This window comes from Panulirus ornatus, chromosome 10 (assembly GCF_036320965.1).
Source record: "Panulirus ornatus isolate Po-2019 chromosome 10, ASM3632096v1, whole genome shotgun sequence".
In the NCBI taxonomy this organism is placed as follows: Eukaryota; Metazoa; Arthropoda; class Malacostraca; order Decapoda; family Palinuridae; genus Panulirus; species Panulirus ornatus.
In genome coordinates, this window is record NC_092233.1 from 53,180,456 (window position 1) to 53,207,038 (window position 26,583).

Here is a 26,583-nt window from a genome sequence, read left to right on the forward strand (position 1 = left end):
TCCACTGCCATGGTTCCATTCAATGATAAGTCCACTCCCAGATATCTAAAACACTTCACATCCTCCAATTTTTCTCCATTCAAACATACATCCCAATTTATGTGTTCCTCGACCCTACTGAATCTAATAACTATGCTCTTATTCACATTCACCCTCAACTTTCTCCTTTTACACGCTTTTCCAGACTCAGTCACCAACTTCTACAGTTTCTCACTTGAATCAGCCACCAGAACTGTATCATCAGCAAATAACAACTGACTCACTTCCCAGGCCATCTCATCCCCAACAGACTGCATACTTGCCCCTCTCTCCAAAACTCTTGCATTTACCTCCCTAACCACCCCATCCATAAACAAATTAAATAACCATGGAGACATCACTCACCCTTGCTGCAGACCAGTCACTCTCCTCTCTTCCTACTTGCACACATTCCTAACATCCTTGTTGAAAACTCTTCACTGCATCTAGCAGCTTACCTTCCACATCATATACTCTTAAGACCTTCCACAAAGCATCTCAACCCGATCGTATGCCTTCTCCAGATCCATAAATGCTACTTACAAATCCATCTGTTTTTCTAAGTATTTCTCACACCCATTCTTCATAGCAAACACTTGATCCACACATCCTCTACCACTTTTGAAACCACACTGTTCTTCCCCAGTCTGATGCTCTGTACATACCTTCACCCTCTCAATCAATATTCAGTTCTGTCATACTGATAACAAAACCTGATCTTTATTACAATCATCATTTGATTTATGTAACCATTTTCAAGAATGTAACTATTGCATAAATCAAGAGATCACTGTATCATTTATATAAAGACAATCTTCTTTTGCCTCACTAGAGGTGTTTGCATTTGTTTCTGACTCTCCCTGAAGATAGAGTAGTAGAAAGAATGCATGTAATTTATTATGTTTCCTAAATGATGGAAGGCTTTAGTTAAAATGAAAAATATCCATGCCATCTTTGGGTACTTCATTATTCGGTATTTCATTAGGTATTAGATAAACATTATCTTCAGTAAGTATCATGCTTTTTATTTGTTTGGTATCTTGATTTGTACAAGATCATTCATGCTTTTTTCATTTACATTGTCTACAGCCTACATTTAGCTTAATAACTGTTATGAATAATAAATTTGTTGCATAATTTTTCTTAACTTTTGGGGAATCTGTGACACCTTTGTTTGGAATCCCTGCTGCATTAGCACAATGCCTCCTTCAGCAGCATAATCCCTCCTGCAGCAGCATAAAGTTGAAATATTTCTGTGTATTTGTATGTATGGTAGTTTGGTCATCACGTAGATGAGGTGTATCCTGTAATGAAGAAGGACGGACCACCTGCCTGGGCTGTTACAGTGACAAACCTTGCATCTGGCATGTCTTCCACCACAACCTGTGATGCTCTCCTCATATGTAATGGGTAGGATTGCATGTTATGCTGTTTGAGTAGGAATGCTGAGAACTATATGAATATATTGAAGAAACTCGTAATTTGGCAGTGTAGGATAAAATGGATGTGATTACCTAAATGCAACTAAATAAAGAGATTAATCAGGAAGTAACCAATAAGTGACTGATTTGCATGAACAGGAAGAAGTAAATGGATGAAAATGAGTTCAGGAGGAGTAACCTTTTGTAGGAAATGTAAATGGAGGAGGGTTAAAGAAGAAAATACAATGATAATATGTAGTATGCAGTTGGACTGTGGATAACAGGTGAGAGATTGTACACAGGTAAACTAGAATAGCTTATTAGAAACATGTATTTTGTTCATTCTGACAGATTGTTAGTAGTTAGTAGGTTAACAATGAGACACAAGTTGCTTGGATTGACAGGATAATATCAAGACAACAGCAGGGAGTTACATGTGATCTATGGTTATGAGACTGGTGGGTGGAACTTGGTCCAATATGGGTGGACATGCAAGAAGACCTGACCAATAAGGGAATGCCACACCAAAGTGACCAGAAACCTGATTCAGTATTACACTGCTGTGTCATATTCTCCTGAAGAAGACAACAGTCAAAATGTTGAATTAAATCCAGATTGGCAGCTCTTATCTCATTGTTATCCTACTACTTATTAGAACCATCTTTGATGGTAAAAGAGGAATGCAAAGTTGTTTTGCTGGATGATCTTTATGCAAAGTAGGAAAGAGAAGTGGAAAGCATTCTCTCACAAAAATGGGGTGTCAGTGTGCAATGAATAGTGAGCATCAATCTAGTTTGTTCTCCATATCATGGAAATAATTTCTAGAAATATAGTAAATCACTAATATTTTGGTCAAAATAAGTGTAGCCCATGAGACACTTTTGGTACTTAGGTAAACAGATTGAACATGAAGATTAAAGGAATATGAAGTTAAATATTCAAATGTTACAATGAAGGTTGTAGAAATAAAAGATGTGAGAGCAACTGTTCTAAATCACATGAGCTTGTTGTCTTGTGCCAAAAAAAAAAGTTGATTACTGAACTTATTAGTTATATTCCCCAAGACTCATTTATGGGGCTATTGCAGTTTCAAGGCTGCATTCCAGGTAAAAGCAGGGAAATGGTGGACTTCACTGGAATGTGAATTTTTTTCAAAAATATGTAATCTGTTCTCTTATTGACAGTGATGCACCCTCGACAAAGCTGACTTAATTTTTGGTATAACAACATGGAGGTGGAGTCTGGAAAACACCACAACACCCATCACCAATGACATGCATCCCTTCAGTTTTTGTTATAAACTTGAGCTCCAGCCTCTCAACCAATCATTATTCCTGATGTTGAATAATGAAACAATAATTCTTACTCTATCAAAGCAGGTGACATGGATCAATCAGTGTTGGCATGTTACCACAGTATGGCCAGGGAGAGATCAGTAGCTAAAAAGGTAGCATGATATACCACTGCATTATGATGACTGATTAAGTGAATTATTCAGTACCAGAGAGTTACAAGTGGTGATCAAGCCCAATTTTGAAGATATTGAGGTTGTTGCTTTGAGCATTATTTTTTGGGAGTTTATTCCATGCATCAGTAATGTTGTTGGTAAAAAATATATTGTAATGTCCAGTTTAACTCGGTGATCTCTTATTAAGTTTTAATCCACTTTCTCTTGTTATTAATGCTGGGGCTACTGTAAAGAAATGTTTGATATCGACATTGTTTAATCCTTTAAGTATGTTTTAAGTATTCTGAAACTTTATTAATTTGCCCCAGAGGCACATCTTGCTTAGGGAAAGTAAGGTTAACTCGCAGTCTCTCCTCATATGGTTTGGTATTAGGTACACAAGAAAGGAATCAATTTAGTTGCTCTTCGCTCCACTGCTTCCAGTTTAAGAATAACCTTGATTAAGTTGGAGGGGGAAACTGCGCTGCACATTCATTCGAGGTGTGGTTTAATTAGACTTTTTTTTATATAAAGCTTCTGTTAATGAATTGTAACATTATATTTGCTTTCTTGGCAGTTTCATTGTAATGCTGGGAGAATTTGAAATTATTGGAGAGAGTGACCCTAGATCTCACACTAGGGGTGTCCTTTATCTTGTGGCCCATCACTATATAATCAGATTTTTTATTGAGGTTATCTACTTGTAACAGCTGACATTTACTAATCATTCAGTGATTTTATCTAGATCCTCTTGTAATCAGCCTATCTTCTTCAGTTAATATGGAACTGCTGATCATTATGTCATCTGTAAATTTGGATTCAAGATTATTTAGCTCTACATCAATGTCGTTATTAGAAATGACGAAAAGTGTGAGCCCAAGTATGAATCTCTGGGGACCCTACTGGTAATGGGTGACCTGAAGACAATTCCTCATATATTATGATTTTTTGCTTCCTATCATGCAATCAGGCTTCTATCCAAATTTCTGTGCAGCCAGTAATCCTCATGGCCCAGACGTTATGCATCAATTTAACGTGGGGGGCTATATCGAGTGCTTTCTGGAAATCCAGAAATATTATATCTATTGCTTTTGTCTTGTCTTGGGTATTGAATGATTTATGGTAAGATTCAAGATTTGTAAGGCATGATCTGCACCTTCTAAAACCATGCCATGTATTATTCATAAGGCTGGTTTGTTCCAGCTTGGCTGCAATTTTATCTCTAATAATTATCAAAACCAGAAGTTTATACATGATTAATGCGAGTCTAATAGCATCATAATTACCAGGCAATTTGAGGCTTCCCACTTTGTACATGGGAGTGATATGTACCACTTTCTAGTCCTGAGGGACTATTCTATCTTGGAGAGGTCTATTGAAAATATAAGTTGATGGTCCGGCAATTTCTTGCATTGTGATGGTAAATTCTTGTATCATGTTTCTTTCTTTTTTTCTTTTAAACTATTTGCCATTTCCCGCGTTAGCGAGGTAGCGTTAAGAACAGAGGACTGGGCCTTTTTTGGAATATCCTCACCTGGCCCCCTCTGTTCCTTCTTTTGGAAAATTAAAAAAAAAAAAAAAATTATTTATCACTGTCTCAAAATTTGTGTCATTGCTTTCTAGTGTAAAAACAGGGCTAAAAAAGCTGCTCAGGGTTGCTTTTATCATTCTCAATGGGTTCCCTGTCCTCATTTACTTAGGGTCCTCTTCCACTCCTTATATGTTTCTTATTTTCACTCCATCCTTCCACCTCCAATTTGGTCTCCCACTTCTCCTCGTCCCCTCCACCTCTGACACATATATCCTCTTTGTCAATCTTTCCTCATTCATTCTCTCCATGTGGCCAAACCATTTCAATACACCCTCTTCTGCTCTCTCAACCACACTCTTTTTACTATTTACCCTTTCATTATTTACTCAATCAAACCTCCTCACACCACATTTTGTCCTCAAACATCTCATTTCCAACACATCCACCCTTCTCTGCACAACCCTATCTATAGCCCACGCCTTGCAACCATATAACATTGTTGGAACCACTGTTCCTTCAAACATACCCATTTTTGCCCTCCGAGATAAAGTTCTCACCTTCCACACATTCTTCAACGCTCCCAGAACCTTTGCCCCCTCCCCTACCCTGTGACTCACTTCCGTTTCCATGGTTATATCTGCTGCTAAATTCACTCCCAGATATCTAAATCACTTCACCTCCTCCAGTTTTTCTCCATTCAAACTTACCGCCCAACTGACTTGTCCCTCAACCGTACTGTACCTAATAACCTTGCTCTTATTCACATTTACTCTCAGCTTTCTTCTTTCACACACTTTACCAAACTCAGTCACCAGCTTCTGCAGTTTCTCACATGAATCAGCCACCAGCGCTGTATCATCAGCAAACAACAACTGACTCACTTCCCAAGCCCTCTCATCCACAACAGACTACATATTTGCCCCTCTCCAAAACTCTTGCATTCACCTCCCTAACCACCCCATCCATAAACAAATTAAACAACTATGGAGACATCACACACCCATGCTGTAAACCGACATTCATTGGGAACCAATCACTTTCCTCTCTTCATACTCATACACATGCCTTACATCCTCAATAAAAACTTTTCACTGCTTCTAGCAGCTTACCTCCCAGACCATATACTCTTAATACCCTACACTAAGCATCTCTATCAACTCTATCATATGCCTTCTCCAGATCCATAAATGCTACATACAAATCCAATTTTTTTTTCTAAGTATTTCTCACATATATTCCTCAAAGCAACTACCTGATCTACACATCCTCTACCACTTCTGAAACAACACTGCTCTTCCCTAGTCTGATGCTCTGTACATGCCTTCACCCTCTCAATCAATACCCTCCCATATAATTTCCCAGGAATACTCAACAAACTTATACCTCTGTAATTTGAGCACTCACTTTTTTCTCCTTTGTCTTTGTACAATGGCACTGTGCATGCTTTCTGCCAATCCTCAGGCACTTCACCATGAGCCATATATACACTGAATATCCTCACCAACCAGTCAACAACACAGTCACCCCCTTTTTCAATGAATTCCACTGCAATACCATCCAAACCCGCCACCTTGCTGGCTTTCATTTTCCCCAAAGCTTTCACTACCTCTTTTCTGTTTACCAAACCATTCTCCCTGTCCCTCTCACTTCGCACATTACTTTGACCAAAACTTCCTATATCTGCCACTCTATCATCTAACACATTTGACAAACCTTAGAATACTCTTTCCATCTCTTTCTCACATCACCACTACTTGTTAATACCTCCCCATTAGCCCTCTTCACCGATGTTCCCATTCGTTCTCTTGTCTTACGAACTTTATTTACCTCCTTCCAAAACATCTTTTTTTTTTATTAAACTTTGACGCTATCTCCCATGTTAGTGAGGTAGCGCAAGGAAACAGACAAAAGAATAGCTCAACCCACCCACATACACATGTATATACATAAACGCACACACACACACACATATACATACCAATTCATTTCAACATATACATCCATATACATACACAGACTTATACATATATACATGTACATATTCATACATGCTGCCTTCATTCATTCCTGCCGCCACCCTGCCACACATAAAATGACACCCCGCCTCCCCCCGCGGGTGTGTGAGGTAGCGCCAGGAAACGACAACAAAGGCCACATCCATTCACACTCAGTCTCTAGCTGTCATGTGTAATGCACTGAAGCCACAGCTCCCTTTCCACATCCAGGCCCCACTAAACTTTCTCTGGTTTACCCCAGATGTTTCACATGCCCTGGTTCAATCCATTGACAGCACATTGATCCCAGTATACCACATCGCTCCAATTCACTCTATTCCTTGCATGCCTTTCACCCTCCTGTATGTTCAAGCCCCGATCGCTCAGAATCTTTTTCACTTCATCCTTCCACCTCCAGTTTGGTCTTCCACTTCTCCTCATTCCCTCCACCTCTGACACATATATCCTCTTTGTCAATCTTTCCTCACTCATTCTCTCCATGTGACCAAACCATTTCAATACACCCTCTTCTGCTCTCTCAACCACACTCTTTTTACTGCTTACCCTTTCATTACTTACTCAATTAAACCACGTCACACCACATATTGTCCTCAAACATCTCATTTCCAACACATCCACCCTCCTCTGCACAACCCTATCTATAGCCCATGCATCACAACCATATAACATTGTTGGAAAAACTATTCCTTCAAACATACCCATTTTTGCTCTCCGAGATAATGTTCTCGCCTTCCACACATTCTTCAACGCTCCCAGACCCTTTGCCCCCTCCCCTACCCTGTGATTCACTTCTGTTTCCATGGTTCCATCTGCTGCCAAACCCATTCCCACATATCTAAAACACTTCACTTCTTCCAGATTTTCTCCTTTCAAACTTACCTCCCAATTTACTTGTCCCTCAACCCTACTGAACCTAATAACCTTGCTCTTATTCACATTTACTCTCAGCTTTTTTCTTTCACATACTTTACCAAACTCAGTCACCAGTTTCTGCAGTTTCTCACCCAAATCAGCCACCAGCAATGCATCATCAGTGAACAACTACTGACTCACTTCCCAAACCCTCTCATCCACAACGGACTGCATACTTGACCTTCTCTCCAAAACTCTTGCATTCACCTTCCTAACAACCCCATCCATATACAAATTTAACAACCATGGAGACATCACACACCCCTGCCGCAAACCAACATTCACTGGGAACCACTCACTTTCTCCTCTTTGTACTAATACATATGCCTTACATCCTTGATAAAAACTTTTCACTGCTTCTAGCAACTTTTCTCCCTTACCATATGCTCTTAATACCTTCCACAGAGCATATCTATCAACTCTATCATACGCCTTCTCCAGATCCATAAATTCTACATACAAATCCATCTGCTTTTCTGAGTATTTCTCACATATATTCTTCAAAGCAAACACCTGATCCACACATCCTCTACCACTTCTGAAACCATACTGTTCCTCCCCAATCTTTTTGTTCTCCCTAAAATTTAGCGATACTCTTTCACCCCAACCCTCATTTGCCCTCTTTTTCACCTCTTGCACCTTTCTCTTGACCTCCTGCCTCTTTCTTTTATACATCTCCCAGTCACTATTTCCCTGCAAAAATTGTCCAAATGCCTCTCTCTCTTCTTCATCCCACCACTCACTACCCTTTCTAATCTGCCCACCTCCCACCTTTCTCATGCCATAGGCATCTTTTGCACAAGCCATCACTGCTTCCCTAAATACATCCCATTCCTCTCCCACTCTCCTTACGTCCTTTGCTCTCACCTTTTCCATTCTGCACTCAATCTCTCATGGTACTTCCTCACACAAGTCTCCTTCCCTAGCTCACTTGCTCTCACCACTCTCTTCACCACTTACTCTCACCACTCTCTTCACCCCAAACCACTTACTCTCACCACCCTCTTCACCCCAACATTCTCTCTTCTTTTCTGAAAACCTCTATAAATCTTCACCTTCGCCTCCACAGAATAATGATCAGACATCCCTCCAGTTGCCCCTCTCAGCACATTAACATCCAAAAGTCTCTTTGACGCGCCTATCAATGAACACGTTATCCAATAATGCTCTCTGGCCATCTCTCCTACTTACATACATATACGTATGTATATGTCTCTTTTTAAACCAGGCATTCCCAATCACCAGTCCTTTTTCAGCACACAAATCTACAAGCTCTTCACCATTTCCATTTACAACACTGAACACCCCATGTACACCAATTATTCCCTCAAGTCCCACATTACTCACTTTTGCATTCAAATCACCTATTACTATAACTCAGTCTTGTGCATCAAAACTGCTAACACACTCACTCAGCTGCTCCCAAAACACTTGCTTCTCATGATCTTTCTTCTCATGACCAAGTGCATAGGCACAAATAATCACCCATCTCTCTCCATCCATTTTCAGTTTTACCCTTATCAATGTAGAGTTTACTTTCTTTCACTTTATCACACTCCCACAACTCCTGCTACATGAGTAGTGCTACTCCTTTCTTTACTCTTGTTCTCTCACTAACCCCCGACTTTACTTCCAAGACATTCCCAAAATGCTCTTGTTCTCTCACTAACCCCTGACTTTACTCCCAAGACATTCCCAAACCACTCTTCCCCTTTACCCTTAAGCTTTGTTTCACTCAGAGCCAAAACATCCAGGTTCCTTTCCTCAAACATACTACCTATCTCTCCTTTTTTCTCCTCTTGGCTACATCCACACACATTTAGACACCCCAATCTGAGCCTTCGAGGAGGATGAGCACTCCCTGCATGACTCCTGTTTCTCCTTTTAGAAAGTTAAAAGATAAGGAGTGGGGGTTTCAAGCCCCCCGCCCATGTCCCCTTTAGTCGCCTTCTATGACGCACCGGGAATGCATGGAAAGTATTCTTTCTCCCCTATCCCTGGGGATAGGGGAGAACATATACACATGTACATACATAATCATACACATACACAGACATATACATATATATGCAAATGTACATATTCATACTTGCTTCCCTTCATCCATTCCTAGCACTAACCCACCCCACAGGACACAGCATTGCTTCCCCTGCTTCAGCAAGGTAGTGCCAGGAAAACTGACAAAAAAGGACACACTTGTTCATACTCAGTCTCTCGCTGTTATGTGTAATACACCAAAACCATAGCTCCCTATCCACATCCAGACCCCATAGACCTTTCCTTGGTTTACCCCATATGTTTCACATACCCTGGTTCAGTCCATTGATTGCATGTCGACCCCAGTATACCACATCATTCCAATTCACCCTATTCCTTGCAAGCCTCTCACCTTCCTGTATGTTCAGGCCCCAATCACTCAAAATCTTTTTCACTCCATCCTTCCACCTCCAATTTGGTCTACCACTTCTTCCCTCCACCTCTGACACATATATCCTCTTTGTCAACCTTTCCTCACTCATTATTGTTCTCATGCCCAAACCATCTCAACACACTTTCTTCTGCTCTCTCAACCACACTCTTTTTATTTCCACATATATCTCTTACCTTTCATTACTTACTCGATCAAACCACCTCACACCACATATTGTCCTCAAGCATTTCATTTCCAATACATCCACCCTCCTCTGTACAATCCTGTCTATAGCCCCTGCCTCACAACTATACAATATTGTTGGAACTACTGTTCCTTCAAACATACCTATTTTTGCTCTCCAAAATAATGCCCTCTCTTTCAACACATTCTTCATTGCTCCCAGAACCTTCACCCCCAACCCCACCCTGGACTCACTTATGCTTCCATGGTTCCATTCACATTTATGGATCTGGAGAGGACATATGATAGGGTTGACAATGATTGTTTGTGGAAGATCTTAAGAATATACAGTGTGGGAGATAAGCTGCTAGAAGCAGTGAGAAGGTTTTATCAAGGAGGTAAGGCTTATGTATGAGTAGGAAGGGAGGAGAGCAAGTGCAGGATGGTCTGCAGCAAGGGTGTTTGTTGTCCCCATAGTTATTTGATTTCTTTATGGATTGGGTGATGGAGGAAAATGCGAGAGTCTTGGAGAGAAGGGTGAGCATGCAGTCTGTTGGGGATGAGAGGACCTGGAAAGTGAGTCAATTGTTTTTTGCTGATGATACAGCACTAGTAGCAGATTCCAGTGAGAAGCTGCAAAAGTTGATGACTGACTTTGGAAGAGTGTGTGAAAGGACAAAGTTGAAAGTGAATGTGATTAAAAGGAAGGTTATTAGGTTAAGCAGGGTAAAGAGACAAGTTAGTTCGGGTGTATGTTTGATTTGAGAATTATTGGAGGAAGTGAAGGATTTTAGATAACTGGGATTGGATGTGACAGCGAATGGAACCATGAAAGAGAAAGTGAATGATAGGGGGGGGGAGGGGGGGAGGTTCTGGGAACGATGAAGAATGTGTGGAAAGTTATCTCGAATGGCAAAAAAGGGTATGTTTGAAGGAATGCAATATTATATGGATGCAAGGCACGGGCTCTAGATAGGGTATTGTGGAGGTAGGTATGTGTGTTGGAAATAAAACGTTTGAGGACCATATGTTGTATGAGGTTTGATCAAGTAAGTAATGAAAGGGTCAGAATGATGTGTGGTAATGAAAAGAGTGTGGTTTAGAGAGCAGAAGAGGGTGAGCTGAAATGATTTGGACGTGTGGAGAGAATGATTGAGGAAAGATTGACAAAGAGGATATATGTGTCAGAAGTGGAGGGAACAAGGAGAATGGGGAGACCAGATTGAGGATGAAAGGATGTTGTGAAAATGATTTTAAGCAATCAGAGCCTGAATATGCAGGAGGGTGAAAGGTGTGCATAGGATAGAGTGTATTGGAATGATTTGGTATACTGGGGGAATGTGAAATGTCCTGGGTAGACCATGGAAATGTCTATGGGGGTCTGGATATGGATAGGGAGCTGTGGTTTTAGTTCATTACACATGACAGCTTGAGAGTGGATGTAAACGGATGTGGCCTTTCCTCACCTGTCCCTGGTGTAACATTGCTAATACGGAAAAAGGCAATCAAATATGAAATAAAGTTACAAATAAAGATACATGGAAAGATGTTACCGGATTCCACCTACTTGAGGTTACACTGGAAGTAAAAAGTAATTTTTGGTGAGGCTGTATCATTTGGAGTACAGTCTCATCAAAGATCTTCTTACTATAATGGAGTCTATATTCATTTTCTCCAGGAATTAGGGCAGCTTTGGGTTGCAGGAGCATTTAGAAATGTCCTGGATTACATCAGAACTCTTTTCTTAGAAATTTAATCTAAGGGTAATTGTGCAGAAGTTGATGTATCTGTAGATTATGTTATGTATAGAATAACATTGGAACAGTTGTATGTTGTTTATATGTAGTTTTAAGCAAATATTTTTCCTTATTCTTATGTACTTAATATTCTTCCTCTTTTACTCAACGAATATTATTTTATGATATAGCATTATCATTATTTTCTCCAGACACTTCACAGTGCCGCATGTACCACATATAGATGGCATTGAGAATTACAAAGGGCATCAGGTGCACAGTTGCAATTATCATGAGCCTTCACCATATGGTGGCTCTAGGGTGTTGATCCTTGGAGCTGCAGCTTCTGGTCTGGATATTTCACTTGACTTATCTTCAGTAGTAAAGGAGGTAAGTCAGGATAGTTTATTTGATGTCTTCTAGCTTATTCCAGTTATTATAACTCATTTACCATCTGTCTAAAGTTGGTGCAAGTTATCAACTTTTGCTGAATATTGCCCAAATATCCCTGCTTTAATACATCTTATGCTCCAGTACAGTGAGAATGGCATCAAAGAAAAGTTGTATAGTTGATTAAGATATTTGACGAGTGATATGTGTTATCCCTGCCTGATGGCAAAATCTTGTATGAATTTGTAGGTAGGTAGGTAGGTACCACACCCTCTTTTGTGACTTTGCACACCCACTCATAGATACCGTTAAAGCCATTTCTCTCCCATTTTTTTTTTAATACTCATACCTCGTAAATGCTTCATCCTCTGCTTTTGGAATAATATTTCATCATTGTTTATTTGAATAAAAGATTTATCCACATTGTTGAAAATCCATTTCAGCTACTTTTGGCACTCAACATAATTTCCTATCTACTGATGTTTTTGATCAGTTCTTGAGTAGTTTTCTTATTCTTGTAGTGGCAACCATGGATTCTTAAGTATGCCAGATTCAAAACTTATTTACATCTAATTGTAGTACAGCTGTGGACAAACGCTATGCATTGAGTTTATTGATGCTCACCACAAGTTGAGATTGTTGATATTTGCCCTATTTTTCAGCTCCTGCACCTTTCTCTTGACCTCATGCTCTTTTTCCTGTACCTCTTCCACTCATTTGCACACTTTCCTTTTAAGTAACACCCATACATTTCTCTTTCACTTGAAACTTAACTTCATCTTCCTACCACTCACTACCTTTTCTCACCTTTCTACTTCCCAGCCTCGTCATGCAGCACACTTCTCTTGCACATGCCAGCTATGATTCCCTGAACAACTTAAGATTCTCACTCTCTCTACCCTAGCTTAATTTATTCTCACTTTCTGTCATTCTACACTCATTCTCTTCTCGGATCTCTTTACACAAGCCTCTTTTCTAATTTCACTGCCCCTTTTCACCCACATAATCTCTTCTGAATCATCTTTTTATACATATTTGCCATTTCTTGCATTAGCAAGGTAGCATCAAGAACAGATGACTGAGCCATAGAGGGAAAAATCATCACTTGGCTCCCTTCTATGTTCCTTCTTTAGGAAAAGTAAAACATGAGGGGAAGATTTCCAGCCCCCTTTCCCACCTTTTTTAGTCACCTTCAACAACATGCAGCGAATACATTGGCAGTTTTTTTCTCCCTATCCCCACGGATATGGAAATGTATTTCTCTATTCAATCACAAAAACCCTTGCAACTAACTCTGGCACACATTAAAGAAAATCCACTCTTATTGCACTAGTCCAGCCTGCACTCACAAAGCACTTCTGAATCATTCCAATGAAATCTCTTCTCCCACAGAACTCACAAAAATACTCAAGAGACTGCATAAAAATCCGCAAACCAACCTCACTCTAAACAGGAAAGTCAAGAAAACTCATACAAAATGCATCCAGAAATAACTATTCACTCACCTTTCACACTCATGGATACAAGCAGTGCAATTAGAACCTTCAAGAACTCTTCTGCTACAGGCCATGAAAACATAATGAACTTTCACATAAAACACTATGGCCTGTTTACAATCCAAGCACTTACTGATATTTTCAACTGCTCTTGGCTACACCACAGAATCCCTAACATTTGAAAACCTGCCAACATGATACCAATCCTAAAACCCTCTAAATCATTCAAGTCCCCCCTCCCTCTACTACCTTATATCTCATCTATCCTCAGTATTCAAATTCTTGAAAAAAACTGATCCACAGAAAAAAAAATTTTATCCCTCACCCACATAGCATGGCTTCATATCCAAACATTCTTCCACCATCCTACACCCAAACTTCACACAACATATACTATGTAGATTCTGTCATAGCCTTGTAAGGGGTGAATGCTTTTTCTTATGACCCAACTGGGTTCTTTTTACAAAATATTACTGGGTAACTGATTGCTGTAGCTATCAGAAGTTTTACAAGAGCAAGGCAATTGTTTTTGGACCATTGTTTGATTGTAAGTACTCTGACCTATTTATTACACTAAATATTAAATAACTTGGTGACATGGAAAAATTGTGTGAAATTAGCGGTGACAACCTATGGAAGTTATTGAAAAGTGGAAGTGTCCTCAAAGTCACCGGTGGTTGTTGTCGAGTGATTTCTATAGTTGGTTTACTAAGAACAATAACAATATCTCTAATAGGTCACATAAGTGAATGTGATCTAGACATTGAATACTGGACTGAGTACAAGGAGTTTCTGCAACATTATATCTTGGCAAATGATGTAAATGTTACGGTCAAGAAGAAAAGTGCATTAACAGCAATTGTTGGACCTAAGATGTACAAGCTACAGAGAAATTTGTGCAAGCCTAAACATCCTAGAGAATTGACTTTTGAAGAATTCTGAGAAGTGTTATCTAAACATGTTGAGCCAAAGCTGTCAGACACATTAGCAAGAATAGAATTCCATAAAAGAATCAGGCGATGAGGAGAGATTGTTGCTCAGTATATAACTGCCTTGAAAGAAATAAAGGAGCATTACGATTTCATCTCTTTGGCAACAGACCCGTAAGATCAAATGTTGCAGAACCAGTTGATTGTTAGTATCAACAATGAACAAAGTCAAGCATAACTACTGGCATTGAAGTCCAAAACTGGTGAGATTTTGTTATGCAAGAAAATCTATGATTTGGTGATAGATAGAGAGGCAACACAGAAGTACGGGTCAGACATGAAACAGTCACCATCCCTGCATGCAGTAACACAAGGCATTCGCTGTTGGAGATACGATGAAGTTAATCATCTAGACAGCTGTTATGCAAGAGACAAGAGGTGCTACAACCTCCAACAAGAAGGCCATTTCTCCTGTAAATGTCAGTGTTCTCAGTGATAGGACTGGAGCAAGAGAAGAAATGATGGATGGTTATTTCCTAGTTGCAGTTTCAAGCCTTCTTCAAACAACACACCCACAAGAGTGTCTTCACCAGGAGTAAGGAGAACAGCACCAAGAGGGGCAGGAGGACCACCAAGAGGGAGAAGAGGACTGCCAAGTGGAGGTAAATTGCATCAAGTAGAAAAATGTAGAAAAACCAGGGAGAGAGAGTAGAAGATGCTAATAGTGTTGAAGATGGTAAAGAGGACTATTTTGAACTCACTTCAGTTCTATATTATTGTAGTGGAGTCAAGAGTGAGGTACAAATGGGAAGTCCTCAACCATATATGTGTGGACTAGATATTGAAGGGCAAGAGGTAGATTTAGAGAAAGACACTGCTGCAAGTTTTACCATAATTAATGAACATGTTTATGAGAGTGTGTGACAAGGTACCCATATTATGAGAGAAACCAACGGAAGATTAAATGAGGAGAAAGATTGAGAGTTAAAGGTGTTATGAAAGCTCATGACGCACACCATGGTCTAGTATATGAGTTGCTGTTAGTAGCAGAAGGTAAAGGACAAAATTCATTAGGTAGGAACTAGTTACGAACACTCCATATTGATTGGAAGAATTCAGTGTTTTATGTACTGTAATAACTGGATGTTAATGAAAAGCTTTTCAAGGATTTAAAAATGAAGTATGCTGGTGTATTTGAGGTAGGTTTGGGCATGTACACAGGAGGGAGGGCCAAAGTTGATGTGGATGCTTGTGTAAAGTCAAAATTTTTGAAAGCTCGCCCACTGCCTTTTTTTTTTTAGAGAGAGAGAGAGGCCATAGACATAGAATTGGACAGGCTAGTGGCAAATGGAACACTCACACCAGTGGAAAGCTCAAGATGAGCCACTCTGATTGTGGTTGTATCTAAGCTATCCTCACAAGCTAGAATTTGTGGAGATCTTAAAGTGACAGTAAACCCAGTGGCTGAAAAGGACACTTTCCCACTTCCAAAAATAAATTACTTATTGACTAGTTGGTTAGATGTAAGTGATTTTCAAAATTGGACTCGAGTAGTGCTTATCAGCAGATGTTATTGGATGAAGAGTCAAAGAGCTATTGCATGATAAACACACTCAGGGTGGCTCAGTTGTGACAGATTACCCTATGGGATCAAGAATGTATCTGGGATTTTTCGAAGAGAAATGTGCAATTTATTGCGAGATATTCCACACACTGTTGTATATTTAGATGATATTTTGATCCTTGGAAGCATGAAAGCAGAACAGACGCAAACTAGACCAAGGTGGTAGAGAGATTAAATAAAAAAAGATTTGAAACTGCATTTTAACAAATGTGAGTTTTCCAAAACTGAGTTATTTAGGACACAAAATTGATGGACAGAATATTCATGTATTATAAAGTTAAATCAATTGTGGATGAATTCAGGCCAACAGATGTGCAAACATTGCAATCATTCGTAGGACTATGAATTTTTTTGGTAAATTTCTCATGAACGTCTCATCAGTCCTTGCACTAGTGTATATGTTGTTAAGGAAGGAAGTTTGATGGCAGTGGTTGCAACCACAAGAAGCTGCATTTAAGAAAGCAAAGCAAATGGTATTGTGCAGTGAGGTTTTAGCAAATTATGATCCAGATAGGCCTCTTGTTTTGTCATGTGATGCATCACCATATGGTGTAGGGGCAGTACTAACACACCAAAATGAATAAAGATCAGAAAACCTTTTGCTTCGTACACACTGTTTGATGCTGAAAATAATTCTGCACAAATTGACAGGGAGAGTTAGGCAGTAGCATTTGGAGTGCACCATTTTCATAACTATGTGTGTGGAAGAGCATTAATATTAGTCTCAGATCACAAGCCCACAGTTTCACTTTTACATGAACACAAGGCATTGCTCAGTATGGCTAGTGTGAGAATACAGTGTTGGACCATCTTACCTTCTGCTTATAATTGCCAGTTTGAATTTAGAAACATTGGTGGAGAACCCAGCATCAGTACCACTCACCACAAATACCATATTTTTATTAGAGCACATTCAAGATTCATCAGTCATACCTAAACACATCAGGAGATGGACAGCACATAACCCAGCCAGCATATGCTCAAGTTTTGTCTTTTATCAAGAATGGTTAGTCAGAAGCTGCTCTGGTTCCAGAGTTTAAGTCATTTTATGTGTGTAGAGATGAACTTAGTACAGATGAAGGGAAACAGGGTAGCAGTTCCTTCAGCAGGACAGCAAAGTGTATTAAGAGAACTGCATGAGGCTCATCCAGTTATCTCCACAAAGAAAGGGATTGCTGTACCGTATGTTCGGTGGCCTAGTTTAGTTAGGGATATTGAACAAATGTTAGAAACTTGTGAGATTTGTCAAGTGAATGTAAAGAAACCTTGTTTCACTACTTCATGTGTGGCCATACCTGAATAAGCTAAGGGAGAGAGTACAAATAGATTTTGCAGGAACATTCATGGGATGTGTATTTGGTCCGTACTGATGCCTATTCATAATAGTTACAGGTAAGAAATTTGAACAGCACATCAGCACTTGCAACTGTTGCTATGTTAAAGGATATTTTTACTACTCATAGGCTGCCCTTAATGTTAATTAGTGATAATGGATGCCAGTTTACCAGTTATGAATTTGGCCATTTATATGGGACTGACCAGGATGCTTTGGTCCTTTTCATCCAAGTTTTAGTGGAATGACTGAAAGAGCTACTCAAACATTCAAAAATAGGCTAAAGAAAATGAGGAAAGCAGATATCAAAACAAGGCTGTCTTGGTTCTTATTTAGGTATAGATGTTCACCACTGTCTGTAACTGGGAGTACCCTGGCAGAGGTGCTAATGGGTAGAAATTTACAAGGACTGCTTGACCACTTGAGATCAAACTTAAATGGAAAAAAGGAAACAAGAAAAACAAGAAATATGATAAGGGCAGACCTTTGAGGGAATTTAGGATAAATGATGAAGTGTTTGAGGAGAATTATAGTGGTATGGTAGCTTGTTGGGTATCAGGAGTTGTATTGGAAGTAATTGGACCCTTGTCATATAAGATAGAACTATGCAACAATGAAACTGACAAGAAAAATGTTGATAAAATGAGATATAGAAGTGTAAAGGTGTCAGAGCAGGAAGTTCTGAGGGCAAGTTGTAATTCAGGATCCTGATAGAACACTTGAAGATCAAAGAGAGGGTAACATCAGTTTCCTCAGCCAAAGGGAGTCTGAAATATGCAGAGAGACTTTAAGCAAGTTCATCATGTATGGTTCCCTCAGGAGGCCCAGTTGAATTTAAAACAAGGTCTGAAAGAGTCATAGATGTGAGATTAGATTTGCAGAATATGACTGTAATATTAGGGAGTACAAAATTGTATATTATACACTGAAAATGAAACAGAACAAGTTATTTTACTGTACATATATATAATTTCAAGGATGTGTATTTTCGGTTTGAAGTATTTAGATAATTATGTATTTTTGTGATATAGCAAGGAGTGAGTAATTTTCTTGATAATGAACAAGCAACAAATGCCAGTAAATACATTATTTTATATGTACTATTAGTTTCAGATTTAAGGAAGAGAGGATGTCATAACTTTATAGGGAAGGAATGCTTTTGTGTATGGCCCAACTGGGCTAAGTTTACAAAACATAACTGGATAACTGAACGCTGTAGTTGCCAGAAGTTTTCCAAGAGTAAAGCAATTATTTTTGGACTATTAAGTGTTTGATTGGACCTATCCTGACCAATATACTATGCCAAATATTACGGATTCAACCGATGACATACCCCCTCCCACACAATACTAGTGGCAATAAACATCTGACACTCTTTCTGGACACATCCTTGCACAAAAACTACTTGACACTACCTTCTGCAGTAATGACGAAAAGTGGATGACCAATTTCAAAACCAGCTGCCATGCCAGAGCCATTCATATTATCTTCACCTCTAAAACTTTTGAATTCTATAAGGGAGTTCCCTAAAGAGCAGTTTTTTCTCCACCTTTCTTCAGTCTTTTTTCACAGCTGCTCATTTCCCAGGCAACCCTCAACACAAAGGTTCATTCATATGTGAATGACTTCACAATCACTTTACAGCACCCTAACACTACAGTAGCCACATTAAACATGGAGCACTATTTTAAGTAGTTAGAACAATGGCCAACCAAGAACATAATGTCTTAATCTCTAATGAAGTCTTAAATCACTCTTAACCACAGACAGACATCGATCCAGCTTAAATCCCCCCATCACCTTGAATGGACAGTAACTCCTGCTGAACAAAACACCAGGCGTACTAGGCATCACATGCAACACACATGATATTTAATCCCAACATAAATAACGTAAGCACAAAAGCAGCACACGAACTAATTGCCTTTGGAATACTAACTAACTCCAGATTTAGACAAAAAACAAGAATCTAAACATTCTCTGCAAGAATTTATCTGCTCAGCAGGCAGATAGGACAGTTTAAGTATGTCTTATCAGACTCATTTTTCATCCCCTCAAAAGCAAATATAACAAATATGTAAACCACACAAAATAGTGCACTCTGAACGATCAGTGACTGTCTAACAACCACAAACACTCAACACTTTTACAAGGAAACAAGGATTCTAATACAAACCCAACTTAACATACTCAGCACTGAGTTCCATCTAATAGCACTAGGCCCCTTCACATCCAGAACACACTATAACTAACCACCAACCCTCAACTAGATAAAAAAATTAACCCTGCTTCACACTTCAGTAACCTTTTCTCACATCTCCCCATCCCAACAAATGTAACATGGACAAGATACATATACACCGAAAAAAACCATCAAGAACTGAAGAGCTGACCTCCCTGCTCAGTCTTAAACTTCATCCCATCAGACATACGCCCATCAGAAACCACATTCCTAAGACAAATATATGATACACTTTCCTGTATGTGCTCAGGCCATCACTCACCATTACAACACAACAAACAATGTAGCTTTCAACATATCCCATGACCCTCCATGCCCATGATGCATCTACCATAAAGAAGGCTCTGAGCACTTACTATTCAATTACCCACTACTCAGCTGCTCAGTTGAACATAGATGTGCACAAATGACCCATTTGAGGAGAACAGTCAAGGAGACAAACTGTCTGATGGCAAATATTGGAATAGCCTTCAAGTACATGGATAAAGAAATATTTAACAAGATATTGTATCATAGAACTAGAACATGCTTCTTGGGTTTGATCACCTAACCTAAAGAAGTACAAAAAGCTAATAGAAAACATTCAGGAAGGTCAACAAAGATGTTACCAAAATTAAGAGAGCTTTGTTACAGGGAAAGGCTGGAGGCTTTGAATTTGACAACTTTGGATAAGAGAAGAGTGAGGGGTGACATAAGAAAAAATGTTTAAGATCTTAAAAACAGACCAGTGACATAGACAGTGAATAGTTCTTTAAGCGATGTAGGGATGAAGCAACCAGAAGACATAACTAGAAATTATGTAAGAAACTTATTAAAAAGGATGTAAAGAAATACTTTTATAGAAAAAGAGTGGCAGATGAATGGAACAATGACTGATGACATGGTTAATGTTTTTAGAGAAAATGTTCTCTTTGTAGAAGAATACTTTTATCACACACACACACACACACACACACACACACACACACACATGGACACAGCATCAGCAGGAGGAACAGCAATGGGGAGTACCTGCATACAAATACCTATGATGAGATTTTACCAGAGGCAGTTTCATGTTCCAAAATAATGTGCTTCATATACTTGCTATTTGCAAGCCCTAGAAAGCAATACTGAATATTTCATGTTGTTATGTAAAGAGAAGAAAAGCATACATTAATTTAAGGGGTTGTATGATAATAGAGAATATGGCAATGGGGCCCCATGATTGTAAAACTCCTTCCCATCAGTACCAATAGGAAATTACTCAAGTAATATTCTGGTTTGACAATGTGAATAAATGAGGGCATTAAAGAAGCAGAGGTGGAGAAGGACATATAGAGAAGGTACAGTCATCGAAACTAAAACCTAAACATTTTCTTTAGTAACTCAGATTGGGAAATGGGGTTTAGGAAGCAGGATCTTTAATGAGCATTAGGATTGTTTTTTGATAGTCTTGTGGTTTATTGTGTCGAGTAAGGTTTGCCTTTCAGTGTTTAGGTTAACAATGGTGTTATCTAGAGTTTGGATTCGGTCCCTGATTTTATTGAATGTGGGAGCTTTTGTCTGAGCTGTTTTTTGTTTTATGAGGTTTGTGACTTGTTGGGAAAATTTTGTGTTACATTTCCTTTTACATCCTTGTGGTATGTACTTTCTACTAGCTTGGTTGGAGATGCTAATGAAGTGTGATTGCATGTTTTAGGGATGGAAAATCTCTTATACGGAAGTTTTGGAGCTATATTATCATGCACTATGCTAAGGCTGGCCAGTCTGCTTTTTTTCTAGTTTTTATGTCTTTTTGATTGTTGTGTGGATTAGATGGGCAAGGTTAAGTGTTATCAGTTTGGAAAGGTGATCAGTTAGATGGGCAAGGTCGAGTGTTATCAGGTTGGAAAGGTGATCAAAGGGCAGTTCTTGCAAGGTGCTATAGGTGGTTTTTGTGTGTAGTGCTGGTAAACAGAATGTGTTATCTGCTGGGCTTGAATGCTGGAGGTAGTAGGTTAGGAGTCTAGTTGGTTGGTTGCATAGGATGAAGATACTGAATGATTGAAGCTGGTTTATGAGCAGTTCACCTAGAGGATCTTAGGTGTGAGTGTTAAACCAAGTGGAATGGTGAACATTAAAATCTCCACAGAGATAGATGTTGGGTGTAGTGATCAAGATTTGCATTTGGGGAGTATATCTAAAGAGCATGTGCAATGGGGGGGAGGGAAGGGGTATATAGGTACTGATTGTGTTATAGTTAGTTATTTTTTTTTATTATTTTGCTTTGTCGCTGTCTCCCACATTAGCGAGGTAGCGCAAGGAAACAGACGAAAGAAATGGCCCAACCCGCCCACACACACATGTATATACATACACATCCACACATGCAAATATACATACCTATACATCTCAATGTACACATATATATACACACACAGACATATACATATATACACATGTACATGATTCATACTGTCTGCCTTTATTTGTTCCCATCGCCTCCCTGCCACACATGGAATAACAATCCCCTCCCCCCTCATGTGTGCGAGGTAGCGCTAGGAAAAGACACCAAAGGCCCCATTCGTTCACACTCATTCTCTAGCTGTCATGTAATAATGCACCGAAACCACAGCTCCCTTTCCACATCCAGGCCCCACACAACTTTCCATGGTTTACCCCAGACGCTTCACATGCCCTGGTTCAATCCATTGACAGCACGTCGACCCCAGTATACCACATCGTTCCAATTCACTCTAATCCTTGCACGCCTCACCCTCCTGCATGTTCAGGCCCCGATCACTCAAAATCTTTATCACTCCATCTTTCCACCTAAAATTTGGTCTCCCACTTCTCCTCATTCCCTCCACCTCTGACACATATATCCTCTTGGTCAATCTTTCCTCACTCATTCTCTCCATGTGACCAAACCATTTCAAAACACCCTCTTCTGCTCTCTCAACCACACTCTTTTTATTTCCACACATCTCTCTTACTCTTACATTACTTACTCGATCAAACCACCTCACACCACATATTGTCCTCAAACATCTCATTTCCAGCACATCCACCCTCCTGCGCACAACTCTATCCATAGCCCACGCCTCGCAACCATACAACATTGTTGGAACCACTATTCCTTCAAACATACCCATTTTTGCTTTCCGAGATAATGTTCTCGACTTCCAAACATTCTTCAAGGCTCCCAGAATTTTCGCCCCCTCCCCCACCCTATGATTCACTTCCGCTTCCATGGTTCCATCCGCTGCCAGATCCACTCCCAGATATCTAAAACACTTTACTTCCTCCAGTTTTTCTCCATTCAAACTTACCTCCCAATGCCTTGACCCTCAACCCTACTGTACCTAATAACCTTGCTCTTATTCACATTTCCTCTTAACTTTCTTCTTTTACACACTTTACCAAACTCAGTCACCAGCTTCTGCAGTTTCTTACATGAATCAGCCACCAGCGCTGTATCATCAGCGAACAACAACTGACTCACTTCCCAAGCTCTCTCATCCATAACAGACTGCATACTTGCCCCTCTTTCCAAAACTCTTGCATTCACCTCCCTAACAACCCCATCCATAAACAAATTAAACAACCATGGAGACATCACACACCCCTGCCGCAAACCTACATTCACTGAGAACCAATCACTTTCCTCTCTTCCTACACGTACATATGCCTTACATCCTCGATAAAAACTTTTCACTGCGTCTAACAACTTGCCTCCCACACCATATATTCATAAAACCTTCCACAGAGCATCTCTATCAACTCTATCATATGCCTTCTCCAGATCCATAAATGCTACATACAAATCCATTTGTTTTTCTAAGTATTTCTCACATACATTCTTCAAGGCAAGCACCTGATCCACACATCCTCTACCACTTCTGAAACCACACTGCTCTTCCCCAATCTGACGCTCTGTACATGCCTTCACCCTCTCAATCAATACCCTCCCAAAGAATTTACCAGGAATACTCAACAAACTTATACATCTGTAATTTGAGCACTCACTCTTATCCCCTTTGCCTTTGTACAATGGCACTATGCAAGCATTCCGCCAATCCTCAGGCATCTCACCATGAATCATACATACATTAAATAACCTTACCAACCAGTCAACAATTCAGTCACCCCCTTTATTAATAAATCCACTGCAATACCATCCAAACCTGCTGCCTTGCCAGCTTTCATCTTCCGTAAAGCTTTTACTACCTCTTCTCTATTTTCCAAATCATTTTCCCTAACCCTCTCACTCTGCACACCACCTCGTCCAAAACACCCTATATCTGCCACTCTATCATCAAACACATTCAACAAACCTTCAAAATACTCACTCCATCTCCTTCTCACATCACCACTACTTGTTATCACCTCCCCATTAGCCCCCTTCACTGAAGTTCCCATTTGCTCCCTTGTCTTACGCACTTTATTTACCTCCTTCCAAAACATCTTTTCATTCTCCCTGAAATTTAATGATACTCTCTCACCCCAACTCTCATTTGCTCTTTTTTTCACCTCTTGCACCTTTCTCTTGACCTCCTGCCTCTTTCTTTTATACCTCTCCCACTCATTTGCATTTTTTCCCTGCAAAAATCGTCCAAGTGCCTCTCTCTTCTCTTTCACTAATAATCTTACTTCATCCCACCACTCACTACCTTTTCTAATCAACCCACCTCCCACGCTTCTCATGCCACAAGCATCTTTTGCGCAATCCATCACTGCTTTCCTAAATACATCCCATTCCTCCCCCACTCCCCTTACCTCCTTTGTTCTCACCTTTTCCCATTCTGTATTCAGTCTCTCTTGGTACTTCCTCACACAAGTCTCCTTCCCAAGCTCACTTACTCTCACCACTCTCTTCACCCCAACATTCTCTCTTCTTTTCTGAAAACCCCCACAAATCTTCACCTTCGCCTCCACAAGATAATGATCAGACATCCCTCCAGTTGCACCTCTCAGCACATTAACATCCAAAAGTCTCTCTTTCGTGCGTCTATCAATTAACACGTAATCCAATAACACTCTCTGGCCATCTCTCCTACTTACATACGTATACTTATGTATATCTCGCTTTTTAAACCAGGTATTCCCAATCACCAGTCCTTTTTCAGCACATAAATCTACAAGCTCCTCACCATTTCCATTTACAACATTGAACCCTCCATGTATACCAATTATTCCCTCAACTGCCACATTACTCACCTTTGCATTCAAATTCCCCATCACTATAACCTGGTCTCGTGCATCAAAACCACTAACACACTCATTCAGCTGCTCCCAAAACACTTGCCTCTCATGATCTTTCTTCTCATGCCCAGGTGCATATGCACCAATAATCACCCATCTCTCTCCATCAACTTTCAGTTTTACCCATATCAATCTAGAATTTACTTTCTTACACTCTATCACATACTCCCACAACTCCTGATTCAGGAGTAGTGCTACTCCTTCCCTTATAGTTAGTACTTTGAGTTTTTTTATGGATCGTATTTTTAGGGTGCTCTCATTGTCTGTGATTTGTAGTGTCAGTAGTTTTTGAAAACGGCATGGTTAGGTGAACGAGTGTTATGAGTCCTCCTTTTCTTGCTGACTGTCTTGTCTAATGGTTCTATAGTGACTGTAAAACAGAGGACAAATATTAGGTAAAGAGAACTTAGAAAGATATGGGAGGAGAGATTGTGGACTGACAGTGATCACTGTATAACACTGAGTGGGTTTTGAAATGAGAAAACCTAGATGTCAGAGGCAATTCAGTGAACATAAAAAGATATGAAAAAAGAATTTGTTGAAAGGTTCATGGGTGAAGTGTTGCTTGAATTACAGTAAATCTTTCTGGAAAGAATGTACTTCAGATGTTGCTGATGAACATTTGGCAAGTGAAATATACAAATCTTAGTTAAGGTGAATTCTTGACATATAACTAAGATTTGATGTATTCCCAAAAATGTCGTCAATCTTTATGTAGTAGTAACTAATAAATACTGGGGTAAAAACTGAAATAAACAGACTTTACACATACTACACTGAGTAATACTGGGGTAAAAATTGAAATAAACAGACCTTACACATACTACACTGAGTTTTCTACAGCTGCAAGTTTTATTTATAATGTCTTTTTCAGGTACTTCTTTCGCACAACCTTCCTGTATCAATACCTTCTGAATTTCCTCCAAATATTCATCAAGTTGCAGGGGTAGTGAAGGCAACAGAGGATGGATTTGTTTTTTCTGATGGAACAACTGCTCTGGCTGACACCATAATGTATTGTACTGGTAACTAAGAAATTTACCCTTTTTTTGCTGATATATTTATCATTTCATTGAAATTTTCATTTATTTCAACAACTAAAAGAATGTTTCTACATTTTTAGGAGATTGACCTATACAATACTTTCTGTGAACTAGTTTTCAGAGCATAACATTCCTTTGTTGTTTGTAAAGATAGCTATTGTTCCCTCTCCCTCTTCATTCAACACTTACACCAGACCTCTCTTCATCACCCTTCTCACATCAATTTTTGTTTCATTTAATTTTCTGTCTTTGTTCTCCTCTATTTATCTAGTATCTTAGTATATCCAAGCACAAATTCGCCAGACCTATGATAGATTTTATTGTTTGTTTACTGCATGGCTATATGAAATTAGTGATGCACTTACTATTGAATTTTTTAATGACTGCACAGATCAGATATTACACTACCATTCACCAATACACTGTTCTGGCATTGCATGGTCTTTCACAAAAACTATTTAGATAATTTGCTACTTTTCACTAATACATAATATACCTACTGTAATCCCTTTCACAGATGAGCTGTTCAGTTATCTTACTGCCTTTCATCAGTACACAAATGAATTGCTGCACCTTTTTCTTGATAGACTTTTGGTTAATATAGTCCCTTTGAGCTACTGTGCTGAA

At 39.4% G+C, this 26,583-nt stretch overlaps 1 protein-coding gene and 1 long non-coding RNA gene across 2 annotated transcripts in view; one reads left to right on the forward strand and one right to left on the reverse strand.

Annotated features, from left to right (window-relative positions):
• Positions 1-26,583, forward strand: part of LOC139750947 (uncharacterized) — a 70,234-nt gene that overhangs the window by 25,169 nt on the left and 18,482 nt on the right. Inside the window, 3 exon segments of the mRNA XM_071665869.1 lie at positions 1,295-1,428; positions 11,886-12,063; positions 25,788-25,938. Coding sequence (XP_071521970.1) covers positions 1,295-1,428; positions 11,886-12,063; positions 25,788-25,938 — 463 coding nt within the window.
• Positions 1-26,583, reverse strand: part of LOC139750948 (uncharacterized) — an 89,442-nt gene that overhangs the window by 23,951 nt on the left and 38,908 nt on the right. The window lies entirely within an intron of this gene.